This window comes from Neolamprologus brichardi, chromosome 1 (assembly GCF_056152115.1).
Source record: "Neolamprologus brichardi isolate AB-2024 chromosome 1, ASM5615211v1, whole genome shotgun sequence".
Classification (NCBI taxonomy): Eukaryota; Metazoa; Chordata; class Actinopteri; order Cichliformes; family Cichlidae; genus Neolamprologus; species Neolamprologus brichardi.
The window spans coordinates 31,541,561-31,567,334 of record NC_142104.1 but is presented as its reverse complement, the minus strand read 5'-3'; the positions used below and the strand labels follow the sequence as shown (position 1 = coordinate 31,567,334).

At 38.7% G+C, this 25,774-nt stretch overlaps 1 protein-coding gene across 2 annotated transcripts in view; it reads right to left on the bottom strand.

The window, feature by feature from the left end:
- Positions 1–2,867: 2,867 nt before the first annotated feature.
- The window catches only part of mapk8ip1b (mitogen-activated protein kinase 8 interacting protein 1b), a 47,326-nt gene continuing 24,419 nt past the window's right edge, over positions 2,868–25,774 (bottom strand). The window contains exons 3-12 of one of the 2 annotated variants that reach the window (XM_087840891.1): positions 22,090–22,347; positions 17,728–17,809; positions 14,010–15,122; positions 12,044–12,119; positions 9,626–9,798; positions 9,016–9,119; positions 6,895–7,011; positions 5,944–6,014; positions 5,649–5,747; positions 2,868–4,554 (exon numbers count right to left, since the gene is read on the bottom strand). In XM_087840891.1, the coding sequence (XP_087697017.1) occupies positions 4,482–4,554; positions 5,649–5,747; positions 5,944–6,014; positions 6,895–7,011; positions 9,016–9,119; positions 9,626–9,798; positions 12,044–12,119; positions 14,010–15,122; positions 17,728–17,809; positions 22,090–22,347 (2,166 nt within the window). In that variant the 3' untranslated portion in view covers positions 2,868–4,481. The remainder of the gene's footprint in view (positions 4,555–5,648; positions 5,748–5,943; positions 6,015–6,894; positions 7,012–9,015; positions 9,120–9,625; positions 9,799–12,043; positions 12,120–14,009; positions 15,123–17,727; positions 17,810–22,089; positions 22,348–25,774) is intronic. The other variant, XM_006793773.3, reaches the window with a different exon arrangement.

Genomic DNA, 25,774 nt, shown 5'->3' with positions numbered 1-25,774 from the left:
TCCTACTCAGATGACAGATGGTGTCATGGGGCCACTACTCCCAGTGAGGCCGGGGCATCACTGAGCACAAAGTTGTATCCAAGTTTCAACCTGTGCTGTGCAGGCATCACTGGTATGTACGTGCATAGCAGTACATTACAGTAGGCCTACTGTACATACATACATAAAAAACTATTAAGATGTAATAAAAAAGCAGTATAAAAGCACAAATTCTCTTGCAAGTTTCATTAACCTTTCTTATCTACATAACTTTCTTTTATGTAGAGATGCAGCACTGTCACTGGAGTTTGAATCAGGCAGCAGGAGCATGGCAGCAATATATGTTTGTATAACTGATCCCAGCACATTAATGACAGCACACCATGAGATCTGCAGTAAAACTTTTAAATCCAGAATAATTCACAGCTGAAAGAGAAAAGTCCAAAATAAAGAGAAATTTCACAAACTACATGTTGAATCAATACAATGTCATATTTATAATTACAGAAATTAAATTCTTTATTTATACACCCATGTCTGTACACTCTTTGTATAGCCCCCGCTGCAGTCCACGTTCTCCTGTCAGTCTGATCGGCTCTTAAGAGGGGAATTCATAGAAAAGCGAGTGTTGATCTCTCCTGATACAAACACAATGGCTTTCAACAACAGCAGACAACTCGTTTTCTTTAAAATGATTTTTTTTCTGTTTTTGACAATGAAAAACTGACAACTGGTGAGACAACTGCTGAATATAACATTTTCAATATCCTTCATTAGTGAATCTTGCTTTTACATTTATTTAATTGTCTGATAAATATTGACCACATAAAATATTTAGTTACAAACCGGTTAGCGACAATTGATGTAGAAAGAATACTTTGTTTTTAACTGCAAAACAACTGTGCTGTACATGTGCTGATAAATAAAAAAAAGCTCATTATCACAAAAAATGGTGTAACTTAATGTTCATTTCAATAATTCAGATTACCATGAACAATCTGGGTTACTAAAACGTCTATAAAGCTCTGCAACAAGCACTTCCTCCGAATAATTGGTGTAACAGCTCAAAAATCATTATTGCTTATTAACCATTATGGCACATTTTACAACATCAAGTCTCAGTAATTATCCACTGTATGCGTTTTCACTGGTTTCACATGTTCACAAACAGGACATTAATAGACTTCCATAACACTTGGGTCAAGTTTTTGTTTCTTTTCATTGTGACTAAGTTCTCAATCAAGCCCAACTTGTGAAATCTCAGGCATGAGCTAATTAAACACAGCTCCTTCTCTAATAATAAAATTCATAATTTCCCAAGTATTATGTACACTCCTGGGGATATCAGAGACATAATGAGAAGGTGTATTTGAAATCTTTTGGGTAAAATATTCACTCTGTATGATCTGAAAGGAATTTTGAAACAGAAACTACAAACACTGTTGCTGTGAACAGTGAGCTGAGTGTCACAAAATTGTTAACTTACAGTTCAATCCATGTTTCTACAATCATCTATGGCAATGAGCTGAAAGAAGATGATCACTGATATGGGTGTTAGCAGTGTGTTTACACTAAAGGCCATCCTGGCTCTGCCAGGCACAGAGTTAGGAGCCCAGTTATTTGTCTCACACCTCAATCTTCACCGGGGCAGTGGCGCAAAGGATAGAGCTGCAACTTTGCACTGAAAGGAGCTGTTTTGAGTTTGCTGTTTGAGGATGGCCTGCAGAAATGAAGGTTTGAAGAAAGTGTAACCCTAGAGGAGCTGAAAGAGCTTCTCTACTGGTTTCTCTGATGGCAACAAATGGTAGAACGAGGATGAATAGAGGAAAAACTGAATATTACCAGCACATGTACAGCAAATAATGTGTAGTGCAGTGGAATGAAGAGCAAATCACAGCAAAACAACTCAATTTGCATTCATCACCTTAAAGTCAACACAAACTCAATGAAAAACCCTTAAAAGATTTTAATAATGTTGACTCAAAAAAGTAACAATGATCTCATGAAAAAGAGGCACTACTAGTGAAGATCTGAAGACACCAGTTTTGTTTTTGCTCCCTCGTTAGCACCTGTACCTACTGCACCAAGCATCATTTTCTTGTCTCTACAAGTCTGAGAATGTGTCATATTCTAGTTGCAGAAAAGTGTCGTATGAAGGAGGAGTAAACAGCCGAACTCAGATGGGGGTTTTTCTCTGTTAAACATCTTTATCACTAATTTCACACCTAATTAGAGCACACAGTAAAGAAGCATTGCATGTCTGACATTAGACAAGGAATTACTAAGGCTTTACTGAACATATGGACAGAGCTGTGCACGATAGCACCGATAGATGTTTGCTTAAAGTACACACTTGTGTACCTCTAAACATTCTCTGCATGGACAATGCTCAGTACATTTAAGGAGTTCTTTATTCTGCCTTTGTCACAAAGAACTATTCAATGTAGCATCAACACGTTGCTGTTTTTCAACTATGAAAAAAAGTACAAAAGGGGCTGGGGCCATTAGTAAAAAAGCACAACTAGCACATCATCTAGAAGAAAAACCCAAGTGTCAGTATGGATGATAATTTAAGCAGACTGGCAATATTAAATAAAAAAAAATCAAGCAGCAGCAGTTATACAAATACACCTCTGTAGTTTTCCAGCAGTAGTTAGTGAGAGAGACAAATAGTCTCTTTTCACTTCATTTCTCAACAGAACTTCAGCAAAAAGCTGAGACCTTTAATGCTTTCTCCCCTAGAGATGACATTTGTCAATGTCCCCTGTAAACTTAACGATGGTTTTTGACACCTAAGTCTCTTTCTCTCTCCCTCTCTCTCGCTCATATATATATATATATATATATATATATATATATATATATATATATATATATATATATATATATATATATATATATGAGCGAGAGAGAGTTTATTTCTCATTAACTTCTAATGCCACCTCAGCCATAGGTTAAGGCCTGAAAAATAACAGAAACCACTCAGTCATGAAAAGAACTTCAATGTTTACTCCAAAGTAACATTTTAAAGGGTAAAGTGTTAATCATTTGATGTGTTCATAGTCTTATACATGTGTTGTAAAGTTAAAACTACAAAGGCTCGTGAAAAAGCCGACCAACATTTGGAAAGCCCAATTGCACACTACCACTAGCACAAAAGACTTGAACCAGCACCTGGCTCACCTTGGTGGAAAGGGGGAATATGAGATTTTAGTATTTAACTTGTTTTAAAAAGAGCAGCTCAAAACACTTTGGTTACATTACATGTTTGTAACCTCATTTTAGGCTTTAACCTAAAACTCCAGTGCATTTGGTCACACTAGCCTCCATCAGGAAGTGAAATCATCAATCCATGGTTTGTCCATCAATCTTTTGTTTTGGTAGTTTTCCACCAGGAGCAAACTTACACAAGTGGCGAGAGTGAAAAATTCCACCAGTAAAACTCCACCAGTGTGAATCTCCAAATACTGAGCCGCACAGATGCAAGAGAAAAGTAGTTTAAAGTCTACTTTAATTGAGCATTAGCATGTAAAGTATATAAATCAATCTGCAAAGTTTACCTTCTGCCTGTCTGACTGAAAAGTGAGAAGCTGAAACCATCTTTTAATTTTATTCAACTAAAACTATTTGAAATTAACTTTAGATACTCAGCTGTTCCTTTACTAGTTAGCTCCAACTGCTAAATGGAAAAGCAAACCTATTCTACTCTTGTGTATTCACACTGTGCTTACTGTACTTTGAATATGCAGTACAGATCAAGCTGCTGTGTCTGGGTTTAACAAAAAGCAGTAAAAATGTGGCAAGAACCCCCGAAATGCAGAGCACATCATTGCATCTGATTTTTATTGAGATTTCTCTCTCTTTGTTTTTTGTTTTTTTAAATAAATGTGGATACGCCTTCATATTAGGTGTGATAAAAGGATAAAATTAACTGTTCCTACATGGGTTTTATTTAGTTTAGTACTCCTTTTTCATTGTGAGGTTGTTACGTCTTTAGTAAATAAACACCTCTCTCGTGCTCACACCCTGGTTACAGTATTTCAAGACAAAATGAACCAACATCACTTGCTTGTTCACTTCCAAGTCATAAATTCTGCTTTTTCTTTCTTTTTTCCAGCGTACAAAGTGGTGCCGTCCGGACTGTCTCTTGGGCTTTCAGCTTTGCCCCTGCTGACATGATGCTACAGGCTAACAAGCGTTGCAGAAACTGATGAGTTAAAATATTTGTGCTTTCCATTTTTGCCTCATCACTGATGCCATTTTGCATATTTTCATTTGCCAGGAAACCCCTCCTTTGGCTCATTTTCATCTCTGGTTGCTGCACAAGGTTTTCACCACAGGTCTGAAACTTGGGCCTTCTATACCTGTTCGTTTGTCAGATGTGTTAATGTTTAATTTTTCTCTTTTTTTGTTTTTGTTTTACCAATTAATGTATATCTGTCCTTCATGCAACATTATGTTATGATACAGCGTACTTTACAGGGTTGTGGTTAAAGGCAAGGCTATTCCAGGTAGATGTCCTCTGTAGGGCATGAGAACTCCACAAACTCTTTATAGTACAGCTGGAAGGCTTTCCTGATGAAAAGAAAAACACATCACGTCACCGTGGCAGTAATTTCTTGAACGTCACATAAACTTAATCACAACATAAACATTTCAACAGGTGCAGAACATTACAAAGTGCCAGACATGCCTGAGCAAAGCCTTATTAAGGTTTTGTTTTTGTCATGATCCTGGGTCTTTTGACCCAGCGTTTTGTGTTTTCTATTATTGTGATTTTGGTGCTGTTCTTCCTCAGTTTAGTGTTTATTCTTTTCTGCACGTGTATTCCTGTGTCAAGTCCGCGTTTCTTAGTCTGTGTCCTTGCATGTGTAAGTTCCTGTTTTATAGTGAAGGTCTGCGTCTTATGTGAGTGCTTTCAGTTTGACTCCCTTGTCTCGTCACGTTAATCACTCCAAGCTGTGTCCCCCACCTGTGTGTAATCTCCCTGTGTTTCTCTGAGTGTATTTAAGTCGTGTCTTCTGTCATAGTAGTTGCTGGTTTGTCTGCGTTTCTCCCTCCGTCATCCTGTGTGGTTTTCCCTATGTTCTCTACGTCTCCCTACATCTTGGTTTCATGTCTCAAGATTTCAGGTTTGTTTTTCCCAGTTTAGGTTTTCTTAGTTTTAAGCTCACCCTCGCCATCTCTGTTTGTATCTACATTGGCTAAATAAACTCACTTGCACCAGAGCTGCCGCATCTTGGGTCCTAAATAATTCACACACGGCTTGCCCCGGCAACCCGTGACACTTTTCTGTTTTTTATTCATTTGAATGAGCTCAATTAAGTTTAAGTTAATTTCTGCAGTGTATTTATTTGGTTCCATTTTGTTTTAGTGATTGTTTAAGATCACTTTCAGAATAACAGAGAAGATTTACTGAGAATTGCTGAGAAGAGAAAAACTGGCTGATCCTGTCAGGTCAAATTTCTTAGAAGGTAAAACTGTGTGAAAACTGAAATTTGCAAAGTAACTTAAACACCATAGTAACTTATACAAGTATTATTTACAGCAAGTTTTTAGTGCTGTAAAGATTCTCTGCTGGCGGGATGTATTTATATATACTTGTTAAACCGTATCTCACTAAAACCACCGACTGATGCCCAAAGGAAACCTAAAAAAACACAACTCACCCTACTGACTCTGCAAGAGGTTTGGTAGAATTTTCAGACACAAATACGTGGCAGGCAAATCTCTGGTCTGCTGGGTGCTTCGTAATGAAACCAAAATACCTGCAGAGAAGTTTTAAAAAAGACATTCAGTATATTACTTTGACACCTAATAATGATGAACTCCTGCTTTGTTTTATCAGTGAGCAGGAAGAGGTCCAATATTCTTGAATATTTATCTAATAGTGAGACCTTGTGGCAACTTTAGTCTCGACAGAGAGAGCAGCATAACTGCTTAATACCTTCAGTTTTTACTTACTTGCTGTTTTTTGGGTGATAGCCACAAAAGGAGACGTTCTTTAACTGGAAGAAGTGACTGCACTCGTTACTCTGTCAACAGAGGATGCATAAACGTCTAAGATTAACACCAAGAAGCAAACATTTCAAATCCTGTTTCATATATTTTACTTTTATTGATTTCTTTCTTTTTTTGGCTTGCTGATAAAATAATTAAAGCTTTTAATTTAGACTAGTTGGCGACTGCAATATTAAAATATATCGAGATCGATAGTGCATCACATTGTATTATCTGAACATCAGATCTTGATAAAAGTAAAACATTAATTTCTCAATTGTTTAAACAGATGAACTTTAAATTGATAATGATCCCATATACATACATAGAATTCCCACAGAATTCTTAGTTTCTTTTCGCTGAAGTAATTACTGTGGCCTGACACTAACACGTTTGTCTGCAGTATCAGTCGGCAGCCACATGGTGGCGATGTGTCTCATGTGTTCCTTGAACACTGTGCTGATAGATTATAGCTTCTCGCTCTCTTTCTCTGCCTTACTCTTCAAATATACACTCGCCAACCTCTTTATTAGGTAAACCTGTTCAACTACAAAATAACTCAAAAATCTAAATAGCAAATCGCAGGGTAGTAACCCAATGCATTTAGATGTAGACATGGTTTAGACAACATGCTGAGGTAAAACTGAGCATCCCAGTTATTTCTGCCACACAGGCTGGTTTGAGTACTTCTAACAACTAGGAGCCTTTTCTTCTTCAGAAACAAAATATTTTAATTTGAAAGAAAATCTTTATCAGTTAAAAACACATGAACCAAACCATGCATCACTGAAAAAGTGAGATCCTTAACCTTTTCACCTTTCCAAAAGATTGCTGATGAGCTTTTATTTGATTAGTCTGTGAAGCTGCATGTAATTATTTCACAGTAGACATACACAGGATCAGTAAATGTCTTACTCTGTCACAAGCATAATAATCCTCTTGAACTGAAAGCTTGATGCCCTTCACACTGATCTCCAGGATGCATGAGGAAGGTGGGTTATACTTGACTGTCATCCTTCGGTTCGTAGCAATCTGTAAAACACGTGTTAGATGGTTTTTGAAAATGTTACTAGAACTAGAAAAATTTGCATTTCCTGCGAAAATGCTGTGTGGATGCCTTAACGCTGAAGATGTCTTCTGAAAAAAGCTGAAAAAGTTGAAAGGTGGTGAGGTGGTGAAAAGGCTGAAAACTTTGAAAAAAAGAGGTGAATCAGCAGAATTTCTGCTGAAAAGAGGTAAAGAAGCAGAAAGTTGATAGCTTTTTCTGAAAACAGCGGAGATTTGTGCTGAAAAGAGGTGAAAAGGCTGAAAATTTTGCTGAAAAGAGTTGAATGAGCAGAATTTCTGCAGAAAGGATGGAAAGAAGCAGAACATTGCGCTGAAAAGAGGTGAATGAGCAGAATTTCTGCAGAAAAGATGGAACGAAGCAGAAAGTTGCACTGAAAAGAGATGAATCAGCAGAATTTCTGCTCAAAAGAGTTTTTTCTGAAAACAGCTGAGATTTGTGCTGATAAGAGGTGAAAATGGTGAAAATTTTGCTGAAAAGAGTTCAATCAGCAGAATTTCTGCTGAAAAAAGCTGAATGATTAGAATTTCTACTGAAAAGAGGTGAATGAGCAGAATTCTGCTGACAAGAGGTTTTTGCTGAAAACAGCTGAAAAAGCTGGGATTTGTGCTGAAAAGTGGTGAAAAAATTTAAAATTCTGCTGAAAAGACTTCAATCAGCAGAATTCTGCTGAAAAGAGGTGAATGAGCAGAATTCTGCTGAAAAGAGTTAAAAAAGTTTAACTGTTAACTGGAAGAAATGTTGCCATAAGCGGGATTTGAACCCGGGCCTCCCAGTCTGAGGACGGATGCTCATCTCACTGAGCTAAAACACAGGTCAACCCGGCAAGGAAAATCAGTGAGGCCACTGATAATGTGGCAGAAAAGGGCAAAAAATATTGCAAAAAAAATTCAATATCTCAAAAAGTATAGAAGTTATGAGCACCAAAAGTCATAGCCGGCATTAGCAGAAAGAGCAGAATTTTTTAAGATTTGAACGGTGCAAATAGCACAAAAACTGAGGGAGTAGTTAAGCGCCAAAAAGTGTACGGAAGCAACCAGAATAATAAAGGATAAAGAATAAAGAGAAACAGGAACTCAATGGTGTGGATGCCCTTTCAGGCATCCACACAATAAAGCTCTTCAAAAGTTTCCTTTACCTGTGAATATGCAAACAAACAAATTGCAAACGTCTGCCAAGGCAGCTCAGGCTCTGGGCAGTATTTACTTTTAAGGGGATAATATTGTATTTTGTATATATTAACTTTGTTTTCTTTTTTAAAAAACACTTTAAGAAGTTTAAAGTGCAATAAAAAAATTCAATTTGGGGTTAATTTGAAAGTAAAATATAGGCAGTGAGGTCAACTGAAACAAAAGGCACTAGAATTTAAAACAAAGGTAAAATACATTTTTCAAAGGTTTGACCTTATTTGACCTTAAAAAAAGAGGTCAGAGTAACATTATGCAAAACTTATGATCCCTATATATCATTCCCTATATGCGATGGTTCGATTAGTCTTTCGCCCCTATACCCAGGTCGGACGTATATGTCGTCAATAAGTAAGAGACATAGTCTTCTATTGAACTTAAAGGAGAGGTCAGAGGTCAAATGTGACAAGATAAAAACAACTCCAAGAATAATAGTTACTAAGTTATAAAGGCTTTAATGGATTGTTAACATCACAACAGCTTTTCGAGCTATCAAAGCAAAACGACACAAAGGCACACAAATGCAACTTAAACCCCTATGGTGTTGAGTTTAGTTCTTTTATGCCTCTGAGTTTATTTGTATCTCTCATCTCTTGTTTTCTTGTCCCTGTCTCATCTCTGTGTCTCCTATGACAGAGACATGTTCTCTGTGTATGGCTCTCAGTCATGTCTGTATTTGGTCTCTGTCCCTCTCTCTCTTTCCCTTCCGTGTCTCTTGCTCCTCTTTCCCCCTACATGTCTCGTCTCCTAGAACTTACACATGCGTGTAAAACATGAGCTCACCTTCTGCATAGCTGCACACAAAACATCGTTTCCTTTGTGATAGGGCACTTGAACTGACCCCAGAAACTTTAGGCGGTATCTGTCAATCCATTCATTGCTCTTTACTGCACAGAGAAAAGCAGAAAAGAAACAACAATGACAATAAACACAAGAAGCAAGATGTGTAAAATGTAATACTACATACGGCACTATATTCCAGCTACAATTCAGTCACTAGCTCTTTTAAGCAAACAGAATACACTTTTGAGCTGTCGATCAGTACCACTGACTAATAATCTGTTATAGCATTGCACTTCACATCATTTCATACTTTATCCCCTGTTGCTTGCTGCATACACCTCCTTGGGGTTTCAAAAGTAGAGTAAAACACTCCCTGGAGTGCACATTAACCCCACATATCAGAGCACACTCCATGCAAGAACCCTGAAAGGCTTCCCATCCACAAACACAACTATGCCAGGGGTACCGAATCTAGAAAATCTGATCACTGATGACATTTCTGATGTTCATGGCATGTAAACAGCCCCCCTTTTTTTAGCCTAAAGCAGCCACCTCTCTCTTTACTAACATATTCGTGGCCCACTCCTACAAATCCCAGCACTATTGGTACCTTTGTAGTTCTCCGTGTCCTTGGTCACCTCTACAGCGTAGTAGGCCGGGAAGACCCCACGAGCACCAGTTCGCATATTGTAGCCCTCATACCAGTAATCCTCTGCCTGGACCTCCACCAACAGCGGGTCATCCACCTCTAGCTCCAACTCATCTTCGTGCCGAGGGACAAACCTGTCGAGAAAGATGTGAGATTTTTATGTGCTGGCTGCACACGTAACTGCTCCACAAACTAGCTCCGAATTTAAAATGAAATTTAAGGTTTAAAAGTCAAACACGGGTTTCCTACGCCTGCTTGTTGTTACAAGGAAATTTTTAAACAGTGTAAAGAAAAAAATTAAATCAGTGACTTAAATGCAACTTATGTGTGTTAGCTCATCAGGTGTGTTGCTACACACTATTACACACAACCCAGGGTAAAAATGAACTACAATCAGTTCCTTGCTTACAGCTATATATTAGTAACACTGTATTTTTCCATTTGATGTACAGTGTGAGGACACTTTAAAGAAGGCCTGTCAAACTCATTTTACACTGTGGGCCACATGCAGGTCATTTTGATGTTAAATGGGACAGATCTAAAAACTCCCCTTTCTAAAGACATTTAACCACAAATTTAATCTCCAATACAGTAATATCAGAAAAAGAAAAAAAAATGAATTTTTCTGTCATTTTCATGTTTTATATGTTACTTGTTTACTTTGATGTAGTATGAATGGCTATGGGGGAGGACTGTATTACTATGGAAAGCTGTAAAACCTATGCAAATACAGTTACAAATCCAAAATTTACACCCTCCTTACCCTTTTTCTAAAGCCATCCATTGGGTTGGACTGAAGTCCTTTCTGGGCTGAATCTGGCCCCTGGGCCTTATGTTTGACATACCTTATTTCCGCCACTAAATTTATTTGTATATTTTTTCTTTGCCATCCATAACTCAACATCGTGAGCTATATGTCCAAAATTTTGAGTTAATAAGCTAAAATTTCAAGAAAATAACTCAAAATTTTAAGGTAGCTCAGTCAATCAGGAAGCTCTGTGAAGGTACGTCATTTCCTTGTTACCTGTAAGCAAAAGGTGGAAGGCATTAACTACCAAAGCTGAAGCTGTAGGTCATGATTGAGTCAACTGCTGAGTTCTTTCAGCATGGTTTCAGAAATGATGAAATCTCTGCGTTATTAGCTAAAAGGCATGGTGTTATTATCAGCACAGCAGCAGTTTGTACATGTTTACACTGGTAGCTCATGGATACTATCACTACCCAATGTTGAGTGTGCCTGTGTCACTGCCATCTGTTTTCAGGTAACAAAGAAATGTCAACTTATTAACTAAAAATTTGGAGAAAATAACTCAAAATTTCAAGTTATGGATGGCATTTTTTTCAGTGGTGAAAACTTCCATATGACAGAAAAAAAAACCCCCAGAAAGCAACTGGTGCAGTTATAGGAAAGTCTCAGTTTTCTTTTCCCAGTTACAATTACGTCATTCTTGGATAATAAAAAATTGGATCTCCCAGTTTCTTCCAGTTAAATTAATGCAAAACTGAGGTCATACTCTTTGGCCTTCTACTTTAACTGAGCGCTTGAAAGATGACCCGGGCTCTTTGATACTATTAAATTACAAGTTATATAATTCTAAACTAACCGAATCTTTGACACAAATTGGAAATTTACCAAACAAATAAATGCTGTAGTCAACAATCTGCAGACTAAAATCTTTTCTTAAAAGAACAGGGAGTACAGGGAGTTTTAGTTTTCGTTTTTTTTTTAGTTTTATTGAAACACTTTGGTTTTAAATGTGCTGTAAAATCTACTTATTTATTTTAACAAATAAGTAAGTAGGTCAGGATGGAAAAATTGCGTTGATGGTTTATCATTAAAACACTTAAAAAACACATCTTTCTGTTAAATGCTTGTAGATTGGCTCATTCTAAAAAAAAAAAATGCTGTTTGACTTATTTGAGTTATCTAAAAGCTGCTGGATGAATTACTCATTTCTACGAAAGATTCATTAGTAAAGATGAACACCAAGCATTTAATACTTCAGGTGCCCATCTTTGCTTACACAATCTGGTCTGTTTGACCAAAGACATAAGAGGCTGGATAGGAATCATAGAATCTGAAATGTTTATAACGGTAACTGACTGGGAGATGAATGCCACACTTTATTGATAATATGAGCATAGTGTGTCATTTGATATTACCGCAGTGTTATTTCATCAATCCACACAAGTTTTAAACATGACTGTTACAATATCAAACCCTAAGACTTATTTTTCCCCATTTCTTTACTATTGTTTTCACAATTCATTAACATCATAATCAACAGAAGTGACAGCACACACTACATACTGTCATTTTTCACGGTTTTACAATGTCTGTTGGGATTACAGCGAGGATGGTAGTGTAACTGTCTTTACCTATAGACTGCTCGGTGGCTCTGATCCTTCTCCTCACCATTTATGATACAGGAATATAAACCAAAGGATTCTGCACCTTGAATACCAAAAAAAAGGACAAAAAAACAAGAGAGATTTATTTTAAAATAGGAAGTAAACAGTATGCAATGTCAGCCTTTGTGTCAGGCTTGCAAAAAGATTAATGACACTGGCTTATAATTTGTAACAAGTCCAAAAAAGACCACAGAGAACATAATTAGGAGATGCAGCATTTACATGTATGCATTCTCTGAGACATAAATCACACTTTAATTAGGCATGAAGCAAACGTGCATTGTGTATTTCTATCTACATTCCCCTGAGACCTTTGTGACTGCTGCCTGAACTGCTCAGAAAAACTGCGACAGCATTTCTAATGAGACTAAAATACATGGATCCCTTCCAAGAGACTGGCCTGGACTATTAGAGCAAATACTGTAAACACACGTATCTCCTAATCTCTGTCTCCATAACATGAATTGCCTCTTGTGCCCATTAATGCTGGCTCTTTAACAGACACTATGATGAGGGTCAATATGTGGCTGGCAACAGCAATTGAATCAGTTCTGCAGTCCTCAAACAGAGGATTCTCATCTCCCTCTCAGTGCAGCACTCTTTCTCATTGAGAGATCACAGATAGTCTGTTTAAGCAACATCTCTTAGACAGAACCTGCAGCTTTAATAAGATATGACAAAGGGATCTTCATTGTCCCCAGAAGATTTCTAATTCTTTAGACCCCTTATCATCAAAATAGTCCAAATTTACTCTTAAATCTTACAACTTAGATAAGATTTTTAGGTTTTAATGGAATTCACTAAAAGTTAACTGTGTTAAAACAAAACTTTACAGTCGTTTTACAGATGGTGAGCATTTGTAAAGAACTGATTTATCTGACAAATCATATCATATCTCTGATAAAATAAACCTTGTTGACTAAATATGGTGACACAAGAAATCAATTTTGTCCCGGCTAAATACTCAACCACATAAGTGGGCATAGGGTGCTGTTGGAATACTACTACAACAGTAGTAGTTAATAGCTAATTAAACAGGTGAGACTTACAGTTCAATTAGACTTTCTAAGTCTCTTCTAGGCTATTCTACTCTACTTCTATTCTACTAGTAGATATTTTCTGAATTTCACAATCAGTGCATCGTTGTTTTGCTTCCTACTGAAAATGAATGAATATTCCAGTGGAAGTGACACAAAATTACATCAAGCAATGCGCCTTTAGTCAGTTTGGGAAGTTTTACAGTTTTATGGAAGTTTTATGTCTAGAACTTCAAACGCCTCACTAACTTCTTTCTAGATGTGTGTTTTCCCACATCCCCTGAACAAGCTTTTCACTAAACAGGTCATTTAAATGTCCAGTCTACTGCTTTTATTCTCGAGACCTAAAAGCAGAAGTGACATAATTTTAAAATAAATAAAAAAATACTACTGCTTTGCAAATACAGTACATAGTAAATGTAATAGCCAATGGTTATACTGTGTATCAGTACGGCTTAGTATTGCATTACTCCACAGTTAGGACAGCCATGTGGATGACTGTGTTTAGTGTATGACAAAATTTTGATTCCTGAACATTCCTGTGCCTTTGCTTCATCAGCTGCGCTGCTTTAAGCCTTGAATAGCAATTGTTGCCAGTTTGGCTAGACACCACTGACAGTGTATATTTAAAGGGAATTAGGCAGAGCACCAGCCACTAGTGCTAATAAACTTCCTGGCAAGTCTCAGAAATGTAGTTAATGGATTAAAGGGAAAAATGTAAAAAAAAAAACGAAAAACAAAAACAAAACCCCAAACTGCCATCAGCACTGTCAGACGACCACATTTGCTAACCAAAGTGAGTCTTTATACTAGTTACGCAACAAAAAACAAACCAAAAGCTAAATGCTAGCCATCGCCACCATTTATGTTTGGAATTGAGTTTTTACCAGACTTACTGGAGGAGCGAGAGCGCCCATTCATGAAGACATTGAGGAACTTCTTGGAGAAGTGGAGGTCCGCCTCTGGAGTAGAATCCTCAGATAGGCACGCTGTGGCCTCTCGACGCACTCCTCCTATACGAGGGTCATGCTCCTCTTCCTCTTCCTCATACTCCTCTCCGATGGCTGACTCGTATGGAGACGAGACACAGTTGTCATAGACGGTGGCCGAGTCGCTGTCATCGCTGTAGCCTTGGTAACACTGCCGGAGACTGACTAACTCCAGCTGAGCATGTTCATCCACCACCAATGTATATTTAACTGAGTCATATGTCAGGCCGCTGGCCTCTGAGCTCATGGAAGTCCTCGGTGGGGCGGCTCCCTTTACCCCTCCCTTTCTCATCTTTGCGTCCATTATTAACCTGTCCACATCCTCGTCGTCCCCACAGTAGCTTTCATCTGTGGCATCAACGTACTCAACTGATGACCCAGCCCTGAGCATTGCCCCAGCTCCTGTACTTGTCCCCTTTAGGCTGAGGTCCAGTGCATGGGAGGAGTGAGCTGACACAGCCATGCTAGGTGGCGTGATGAGGGACTCTACACAGGAAGCGTATGACGGTGGGGGGACATAGATCTCGTCTTCCTCGTAGATGGAGGGGTTGGTCCGGTCCGGGAGGGGCTGATAAGGAGGTGGTCCCTCTGTGTCAGAGCTAATGGACATGCGTCCCTGCTCAGTCTGCTGTGAGAGGAAAGGCCGGTCCTGGACGGTGGGGGGTTCCAGGGGATCTGCGGAACGTTGCACAGGAGTCAGATAGATCTCCTCTGTTGGCTCTATATGAACATCTGTGTGGTATCTAATCCTCTCCCTGTGGGACCCACTGCCATCCGCTTTCCCTGAAGGATATAGAGGAGCTGGTGTATAGTTCTGTGGTGGTGGTGGTGCCGGTGGCTTCTCCTGAATCTTGGACCGTGTCCCAGCCCCTGCAGATGAGCTGTGCGAGTGTCCCGAGGTGTGACTGTGTCTGCAGGGGGCGTCGGTGGAGGTCCCGCGGTCTTTGGTCTGCGCTCCCCCACCGTGCACCTTGTCCTCGTCGCTTAGACAGCTGTGCTCACGTGGAGGGGTGAGGTCACCTAGGGGGAGTGCGGGCGTGAGCAGAAACATGCAGACACCCAAGCAAACACACATGCAGACGCAGATGCACAAGCAAAGCCCAGACGCGCACACGGAGGAAACATACGTGATGCAGAAACGCAAACATGATGGACAAACAAATGCGCACACATGCACGAAGACAGACATGGCAACAAATGCACAGGCAGATAAAATAAAGCACACACAGAAAGAGAGAAAAGTAGAAATGGTTAGGTAACGGATGTCAGGATTACACAGCCAAATCCCCATTACTCATCAAATTCAGAGTGTAGCCAGGAGAAGGTGATTGACGTGTTATGTCATAATCCATTGGCAGGGGATTCAGACATCATTCCCGAGTATTTTAAATGGCATTTAAATAGCAGAGGGGCTAATTCAGGACAGGACTGATTTCAAATTAAATCTGTTTCATTTTTATTTAAATGTTAAAGGTGTGCACACGAGAAGCACTGCAAAATTGACAGAATCTTTTCATTCAGTGGTGGTCCTAGCCTGTTTGGTGCCCTGGGCGAACACACCCTCTGATGCCCCCCCCACCACCACCACCACCACCCACTCACACACAAACACACACACACACACAGAGAGAGTATGCCTAGTATGCAAATGGCTACCAAACAGCCATCATAATTCGTCATACAATGAGAACAGGACAAATCAACAATTGACAATGTCTAATTAATATTAAAACCTGTAACATAATGTATTGTTTGGAGTTTAGTCTGTTACTGTTACTATTTTTACCATTTCTTCTTGGAGCAACTGTAACCCACATAATTTCCCTAGGGATTAATAAAGTATTCTGATTATGATTGTTTCAGGATGACCTGCCATTATCCAATGACACATCTGCTTACCTGTATCATTTGCTCGTTTCTCCTCCTCTTCTTTTCTTTTTTTTCTAAACTGAGCACCTGAAGGCTTTCAACTTTTCTCGTCCATCTTCCATTGGTTTTAATTTTAACTCCAGTATGAACACACATCCCCCATATCAAGGATCACAACATAACCTAACAGACCTACACCTTAGTTCACAGATTCACTTTGTCTACGGTTTATTTCTGGGATTTCACACAACCCAGGATTCAAATCCTGAATACATAATGGGCTTGGATTTACATCATTATGAATGAAATGTGCTCTATTTGGAAGCAGCCAGCCCCCCTCCCCTTTCGACAGGTTGTGTGTGAGATTTTAAATCAGCAAACTGTAAATTATAAATTTTCAATTGTTATTGATCCCTTTACCCCGAGTCCTTAAGTGTATATTTATTTTCTTACTCTTCTTATATATTTTGTTTGTTTACTTGCACTGCTGTAACTGGAGCCTACTGTAATGTATGTAGCGGAGATGACAATAAAGTTTTACTTTGACTTCAGCAGCGAGCAGGCGCACCGAGGGCTCTCGCGCTCACTTTTTGCGTATAGAATTTTGATATATGCGCTGGCATGACGTCGGGGCAGCATGAATCCGAGCAATTTTTATTTTATTTTATTTTATTTTTTGCCGATGCCCGTGATGCCCGCCCCCCACCACAATGCCGCCCCGGGCAACCGCCTGTTTCGCCCGTATCAAAAACCGCTACTGTTTTCATTATATTTAAAAAGTAGAATCTCTCCTTACTTCTACACAGAATCACTTTGATTTGCAATTCAGATTGAACAGAATTGTCTCAGATGGCTAATAAAACCAATTTAAAATGGTGCTTGTAGGGGTTTGTGAAGACATAAGGTCTTATGTCGACTATAAAAATAAATGGTGGGAAGCGTGTACCAGAGGCACTCCTCTGGGCCTGTTTCTAAATAAGCGATCGCTGAAATGCCACATGTTAAACTTTTCCTTGCAGTTTTCTTCTACTCTGTAGATTCACACTGATCTGGCAAACAGATTTACATTTGTTTTTTTCAGTGAGTCTGACATATCAAATGACAAATCGACTATAGTGCTCGCAGTCACACCTAATGAAATTCAATCCAATCCAAATAAAACCAAACTACCCAGACAGCAACACTGTTACACTTGCCATTATTTCAATTTATATAATTTATAGGGCATGGAATACAAGGGCATCATCTCACAACAATGTGCTCTAAAAGCTCTAAAGTTTGTCCCTATTGCTTGAATAGAGCATAAAAGTTCATTTCGCCTGAATTTGGAAGCTTGTTCCCCAGATTTGCCTTTAAAAGGTCGACTTCACACCTAATATTTACGTTTCTCTAACTGTTGGCTGTGAATCTGGTTACTCTAGCTTTGGATGGTGCTCTTCAAAGAACAGCATCAATGGGCTATGACAGCCTCTAGCTAGCTTTAAGCCTCAGCTGGCTTCCAAACACGCACAATATACAGCATAGCCTCAGCTAGCTCAACTTGTCCCAGCAGCTAATCCAAGGCTGAGCAGTGTCCCCAAGGTTCAGAGGGACACACAAGCTGTCAGACTCAATGCAAATCACACACGCTGACACTGACTGAATGTTACTAACACAACAATGGATTCTGGCCAGCACATCCCAGTTATCATCAACTAAATGAGAAAATGTGTCTAAACTAAAACATGACTCATAAACATGATGTGGGGAAGCTCACCTGTTTTAAGGGGCGAGGATGAGCCTGAAACCTTCTCCTGCCAACTGTACTTCTTACCAAGGGAGTTGTTGTTTAACGTGTCCTGAAAAAAGAAGAAGAGGAAGGAAGTTGAGAGAAGGAACAACAGATGGAAAAAAGAGGAACAGAGATGGGTTTGCTCACTGAATTCTGGATCCTGACACAACATATACAACTTCTCTGTGTGTGAGTGTGTGTGTCTCTCTCTTCCTCTCGCTTCTCTCTCACTTCACATACACACATGCACACACAAACCTTTTATTCTGTTGAATGAGCAGGAACTCTTTTGTCCATGCTCCGTGGTGTGCATTTAAAGGGACCTGACATTTACACAAGCCACTGGGAAACACACTCACGCAGTCAGACAGCCTCTTTAGGCTGTTTTGGGGGGTAATTGCTGATTGAAGTCATGAAACTTGTGAGGTTTCCTTTCTTTCTATACATTTCTAGATATGGAAATCAAGAAAGAATAAAAGCAAAATCAACCTTGTTACAAAAATCTGTATGAACATCTTTGTGGTATCTATATGACACTTTCATTTATAAGTATAGAAAAAGAGAGGTTGCTGATCATTGTCACTGATGAAAGGAGTCATTTAAAGAGCAGCTTATCAGTGATTGGTGAACAGATCCTAAAGGGTGTGGCTGCTCACAGTGACATCTGTGCTGAGTGCAATTAAATACAACTCAGTGCATCCAGTCCACACCCACAATCAGTCACAACACAGTGACTGAAACACTTCTCAGCATGGTGTTAAAGTCAAAGCCATGTTTTAATCTCTTTTTAAAATATATGTATAAAAATGCAACAACCAATAAACTAATTGATCATGGCATCTAGATTAGGCCGAAGAAGGCAGCAGTGTTTCCAGAAAATTTGGCATTTAGCCACCAAATAGGTTTTAAAATGAATTATTCAAAACCTGCCAAACACGATTATGAATCTAATCATTATCACGACTGATTTTGCAACTCAGTGGCTTATTTTAACCGCTTCCACAGAAAGACGATGGTTTAACACTCAGTTGTAGATAACAGATGAGTTAAACAGAAATTTTAACAGATGGAGAGCTGGAAACTCCTGTGACGACAGCACGCACAAAATAACATCTTTTCCTCCTCCGTCCACCCACCACGTGTGACTCACTTTTCCATCTACGTGTACCAGGCGGAGACAGGGCTGTTGCCATGGTAAAGAGTGAATCAGCAGGTAGGAAACAACTGCATATATCTGAGGAGTCAGCTTCAGCGGATGGGTGAATCCATGACTAAAATCTGTGTGAACTTGATACAACAGAACACAAGCTTGCCAACTTGAAGTGTTTGGAGACCTCGGAAGCTGAATGAATGAGATGGGGCGCCTTAATTGACAGCTGTCTCAGCCTATCACAGCTGCATCTTGTGTCACCCTGCTATATTTGGATTTTCTGCATAAATTTCATTGCAAATTGAGCTAGCTATTAAAACCAGGTCAGCTTGAAACTTTATAAATCAATTTTAAATCACAATATGCTACTTGTTCTTGCTGGTATCTAAGCAGACCTTCCATATAGTCACACTGCCACACTGCCACACATGCACTTCAACATATGGAGCATGCCCGATAAGTAATTAGAGTTAGATTAATCCTTTCTCGGAGGGACATCTGTCTCTCTGCCCACTGAATCACTTCAATTGGGAAGCAAAAGTGGAGACAGTCTGCAAAGCAGCACCCTCCTCAGTACTGCAAAAGATTTATTATACTGTGCATCTTTGACTACTCGATATTTCAAATACTATAACAACTAAAAGGTGGACAGAATCAGAACTGGTTATTCATTTTAAAATGGGTAAAGAAAACTAATTTTACCTCATTTATTTGACCACTGCACAAGGAAAAAAGGTTTTTAATGATGAAATTCAACCTCTTAACAGTCTGACTCGATGTGGCACTATTGACATTACTGGATTAAAAAATACTGCTTTTGAAAAAAAACCCTCAGTGTGTTAATGCTGATCAGAGATGCTTTTGTTCAGACATGAGACTCGCTGCAAAACGATGCAGAGCAAATATGCTGTATACTTTTGCATTTCTGCACACTCATTGACCTGGAAACAGTCGCCCAGTGTACACAACCTACTCCTCTTCTAACAATTCAAGGTCTGAGAAAAAACATTAATGACTGGAAATCATCCTAAATCTTCTGTCTCATTCCTGCTGTGTAAGGATGCACACTGTGAAAGTCTTCACTGTCACCTCTGTCTCAACTGATTTAGCCATGCTGTCTCAATAACAGAACAATACTTTAATAAATCTACTTCAGCGATGACAGATCAGTTATTTTTTTTTATAATGCCATGTGATCTTCTCAATCTATCCACTTTGATGGTATTTCAGACGCAGATTTTGTTTTGTGTTTTGTTTTACTAAAACAATATTACCCCGATTTCCTTGATCACACCTGATGATATTTTTTATGACCAAAAAGTATTTTAAATAATAAGTATTTAAGTAAAAACGCGACACCCGCAACTGCTAATGAATTTATCTGGTATAAAATGCAGCCTGTTGATCTGTGTCTTCACTTTCATTGCGTGTATTAAACCTCAACGGTAAAGTATTTCAGCACTGGTTTAGATGGTTTTTTTTTCTAGTTGCTGTATAAACGGTAAAAATGAACAGTGCTGGAATAGACAAGAAGATTTCCCCAGTTGAAACATAACTGAGACCAATTACTTCCTTCATACTTTTCAGTTTTGACAGCTCAAACAACCTACAGGAACAAAGCGGAGCACTGAGCAGAGCAGACTTTGCTTCCAGATCAAGTGCAAAGCAAAGGCAAATAGGCTGTAGACGCTTGGCTGATCATGCATCATGACTGCCTGCGCTCAAGGAGGCCAAACTCACTCACTGTATACATTACTATGTATATGACATAGAGGTAGTTCTACATTTCAGTGAATCAAAGGAAATATTTCTAGAATTCAAATGTAAACATGAATAAAATGATTTAATTTGTTTTCTTGAATGACATGTTTTGCCTTTTTTTTTTCTCAAATTAATTCCATCACATTAACAAGTCATGGCAACTCCTTTATTATCTGAATTAACAGTGTAATGTATCATGTAACATTATTTCTGACTCTTTAGCCCATTTTATAGTATTTTGTTCGGTTATAAGGCAAAGTAATTGTATTGTTCATCCAACCATATTCTCTGAAGCTCTTTTCACCTAACAAGTTCTAATCCACTCACTACATGCTACTTTTGAAACATCTCCTGGAGCTAGCTAAAGGTTTTGATTTTGTGCACATTAGATGTGTTTTATTTGAACTTGGACACTGTCCTCAAGTCAAGAAGATCAACATATTAGCAAGAGGCTATAATGATGAATGTCCTGGTCTAGTAATCGTTACGGGTATAAAGGAGGGAGTCAAGAAAAGAATAAGATGAGGACCTCAACTTCAAGTAACTCAATAAGTAATTATTAACAAACTACAAACACTATCTGAACACAATCAGTTCATACTTTAACCATGACAACCAAGGCTTTTATAACCTTTTGATCCAAGTCATAATGTTTTCCTTATCTGAACAAAGTACTTCAACCCTCATCACTATCTTTAACTCTGATGTCTACCACCTACTCAAACCATAACTATACCACTGTCATTATCAAAACTTAATTAGCAGATTGTAATGCTCAATTTTTAATGCATAGGTTTTACTGAACGAAAAAAGAATCTAAATGTGTGCTCTATAGTACAAATACATTTTTTAAACACACCTTCACTGTCGCCGTAAACCCGAACATGGTTGCACACATTTGTATGGCTACACCGCTGCTCTTTATCGATACTTTACATTTTTTAGTTCCCATTCCAAAACTAAAGCCTAAAACTACCCTAAACAAAATGTCTTCCTTCTTAGTGCTGGTCCTCACTTAGATTGATTTACATGGACACACACACACAGACACACACAGACACGAATGGTCACGAGCTCAAGCGCCATTGAAGCAAACAGAGACGGGCACCAGTAGAAAAAAAGAAATGACAGTTGAGGCTATTGTTCAGTGGAGAAAACACATCCTGTCAGAGAAGCAATTGTAGTGAATCCAGTGGTGATGTCAAGCAGGTTATCCAGTTATATTTCCAATTTCAAACATAATATTTGTGTGAGAGGAGGCTCCAATATAGGTGGAGTGAAAAAACACTGAAAGAAAAACACTGAAACATTCCCACAGTCCTCCAGAATTACTCATCAATATTTGTCCACCTGCCACAAACTGTGTAACTGTGTGAGTGAATGTGTGTGTGTGTGTGTGTGTGAGAGCGAGAGGATAAGGTTAATTCAGGCTATACCTGTGTGCGTGGCACGATTGGGAAGAGGTTAAGGGTCGTGGGTCTCTTGGGCCGGTAAGTATCCATGGTAACAGGTGCTGCAGGGTCCTTGGTGACTGGCGGAGTTGAAATTGCAGACGCCTTCGAGGATTCTTTGTCACCGCGGTAACCGTCAGCACCATCGATGAGGTCCAAATGCAGCATCTCTGCCTGAAGCTGGCCGACTGCTCCTAGCTCCGCCTTCCCCGACATGCTATTGGTTCCTCGTCTCACACGGCTCTGCAGGGATTGGAATAAGCCCGGCATCAGTCAAGACAGGGAAGAGAGAGAGAGAGGAAGACAGTGAGAGAGAGTGTATGTGGATGGGATGAGGAGATTTAGCTGGCCAATTGGAAGCAACTCTGTCTTCAACAGGAACACACTCACTGCCAACACACAGTGCCGTTTAAAGCTGAGGCGGACTATTTCTAGCATCAAGCTTTTCTACCTGACAGAATTTACCTGCAGTAATGAGGTTAGAGTAAAAACTCACTCTGCTCTGCTATTTCTCATTTTATCTTTTTACTTTTAAAGCTTAGAAACCCATTCTAGTGAGAAAATTAGTACTAAAAAATTTCAAAACAAATTCATGATATTGACCCTGGAAACAGGGAATTGTTAAAAATATTCACGCCCCCAAAAGAAACAGATATAATACCTCTGGCCTTTCGTGCAGCACTGCAATTGAATCAATTTGTTAATTGCTTTGATGATGAAACCTCTCAAAATCGATGACTCTGTTAGGCTAAACAATCAATTCATAAAACAAGAGTTGGAAAATTAGGCACATTTATTTACTCTAACGCTAATCATACACAGTGTGCAAGATATGAGTTTGTTGGCAAAAAAAGAAGAAGAGATTCACTGCTGCTGAAACAACACACAAGCAAAGCATTTGAGAGACAGAAAGTCAGAGGGCACTGGGACAGTACAGTCTGCTTCACTTATCATCACTATCCCTGCAGCTACACATACAAAACAGACACACACACAACATGGCAAGTCGTTGTTAAGCCTATTATAGTCTTTAGCGCTCTCTGTTTGCCTCACATACAGAGAAACCTGTAAAAAAACAAATGCAAATAAAACAAGAACATGAACAATGTTGAGCAAATGTTTTGGAGGTCTGCCACCTTCTACAGCACAATCAGAAAAAAAAGTTATTTATAGTTATTATAAGTTATAAATCTAAAATAATCTATTTAGTTTTTACAATTTGAGAGACATGAGCAAAAAAACAAAATGAAACAAAAACAGTATAGTTGCTCTAGAACTAAAACCTAATTAAACTTAATGCTATAACATTTATTTTTGATACTGAGTAATATAGTATTATCAAACCTTTATTTATTTATATATTTTTGTTTGTTCATTTTTTTTTTGTCAGTTTTAGCATCTATAAAATTTAGTTTGGATCCAAGTCATATTCTTTTTAAACATCTGTGCTAGTCCTGAATAAAGTTAACAGTGTTTTCTCTAGGCTGACTGTGGGGTTGGGCTGCAGTATTGGATCGCCCCCTCAAGGCAATGGTAGGAGAAACACTGGTGTAATTCTCAGCTGCCATACAAAACACAGTCACAGTCACCTTAAACTATTTTAGGAAACAAACCTCACAAAGGAAACTGTGAGAAAGAGTAAAAAAAAAACACCATAATTTAATAAGCTACTGTTCTGTAAATACTTCATACACCGAGAAATCACAAGTACCAGCAATGTATTATAACCAATATCGTAAACATTTAAACCTTTGTTGTAACAGACAGCACTCTGTAAGGTAACAGTGGCTGAATGGAATGGAGGTTAATTCATTTCTGTTGGCTAAGTGTTGCCTTCAAGCACATTTGTATGCAGTGAGACACTCATCCCAGATATCCAGAGGTCTCTCACTCCCAAGAAAGAAAGAAGCCTGCCTGTCTTTGAAATAGGACTGCTATAATGGTTTGCTAAACAGCCAAAAGCTTAAGTGGAAAATGTTCATCTAATTGCATTCATACTCAGTCCACATTTATTAGACTTATATGGTTTAGTCATTTACCCATACAACTGTTTTGAATCAAAACGAGGGCAAAAGCAAGAATAAAAGCTCTTTTAAAAAGACAGACATAAGCCAAACACAAAGATTGTCAAGATGCAGATATTAACTGTATATGGAGATCGGTTGTTTACTGCCGAGTATATATCAGACCATGGATTACTTTCAAAGATGATACAAGAAAGGACTGACACCAACATGTAAAAATTTAAAAATATATATATTTTCCATAATCTTAGATTGCAGACAATCATGAATTCTATGTTTGGAGGGTGAATTTACATGTAATCTCTACTAGAGGTGTTTTTGTTATTTAGTCAGCTTGATGCCAGCTGTCGTAGATGGGATGGTTGCATGTCTAATATGCTGACAATAAGTAACTGCAACAATATTTGGAATAAGCATGTTTATATACACTTACATGTGACAGAGCCATGACTTAACTTCATGGGAAGAGGCTTGAAGTGAGGAGGAAGAGGATAGCATTGTCTTGTTCCTATGTGTTTTCACTATGTGTGTGAAAACACATAAATAAAACAATAAAACATAGGTACGACCCTTCATATCTTATGTCTGAAGTTGCAGACATGAATTAAAATGTGCCTCCCTGCAACTTGAACACCTACGCGTTTTCTTCCCTTCCATCTTTGGCATGCTACACATGTCTCCAGCCAAATACATAAAATGTGATTAGACAGAACATCCATGTCCATCCACAACTGTGGCTGGGCAACATGATGGCTTACAGCTCTTATAGTGTTACTAGATTAATTCTTTATTTGTGAGAATGCATCAATTTGTTGGAAGACACAGTCACACCTTATTCAATGTAAATTTATGAGTATAATTCTTTTTTAATGCCTGACTATATCTTTAATCCTTTTTTGATCATCCTGTATAGCAGGGATCAGGGACAGGGGGGATTGTGAGAAACTGGGACTGCTGTTGAGGGTCACTCCAAGATAATAATACTGAGCAGATCTGAGATCAGTTTATTGGTGTGGCCCTCCACAACAGGTCCAGTTTCTCATGTGACCTCGTCGGTTAATTAATTGCCCACTCCTGCTACATAGCTATCTGTATGCTTATCTACCTTTCCATCCTCTTATCCACTTAATAATCTTCCATCAATCTATTATCCATCCATTTATCAACCATCCAGCAGTCTAATGTTCTATATTCGATTCTTGTTCATTCATCCATCCATTTCAGTCTAGCTGGCATTTATCCCATCCCATCTATATACCACCTTTCATCATTCAGTCTAACAGTTATACTGTTTATAAATAACTGATGTTGTTGATGTCTTAAACCTGTGTTTTTTCCACAGCAGAGATTATGGGAAAATTATGCTTTTTTTCTTTTAATACAGTTTGACGTCAATTTTGTAAACTATGGATAGACTTCTAGTAATACCGGTGATCAAGCAGGGCACAGTTTGAGGCCTGCAGCCTTCTCTGCCTTTGCTTCCCAGCTAGTGTTGTCATGGTCACTACTGTTCATATGCAGTCATGATTTATCCAGCTATCTATTCCTTAAACAATCCAATTATCCATTGGTCATCTTTAATCTACAGCCATATCCAACCAACCATTTACACACACTGCAAATACCTGTAAGTGGCATGTGATGAG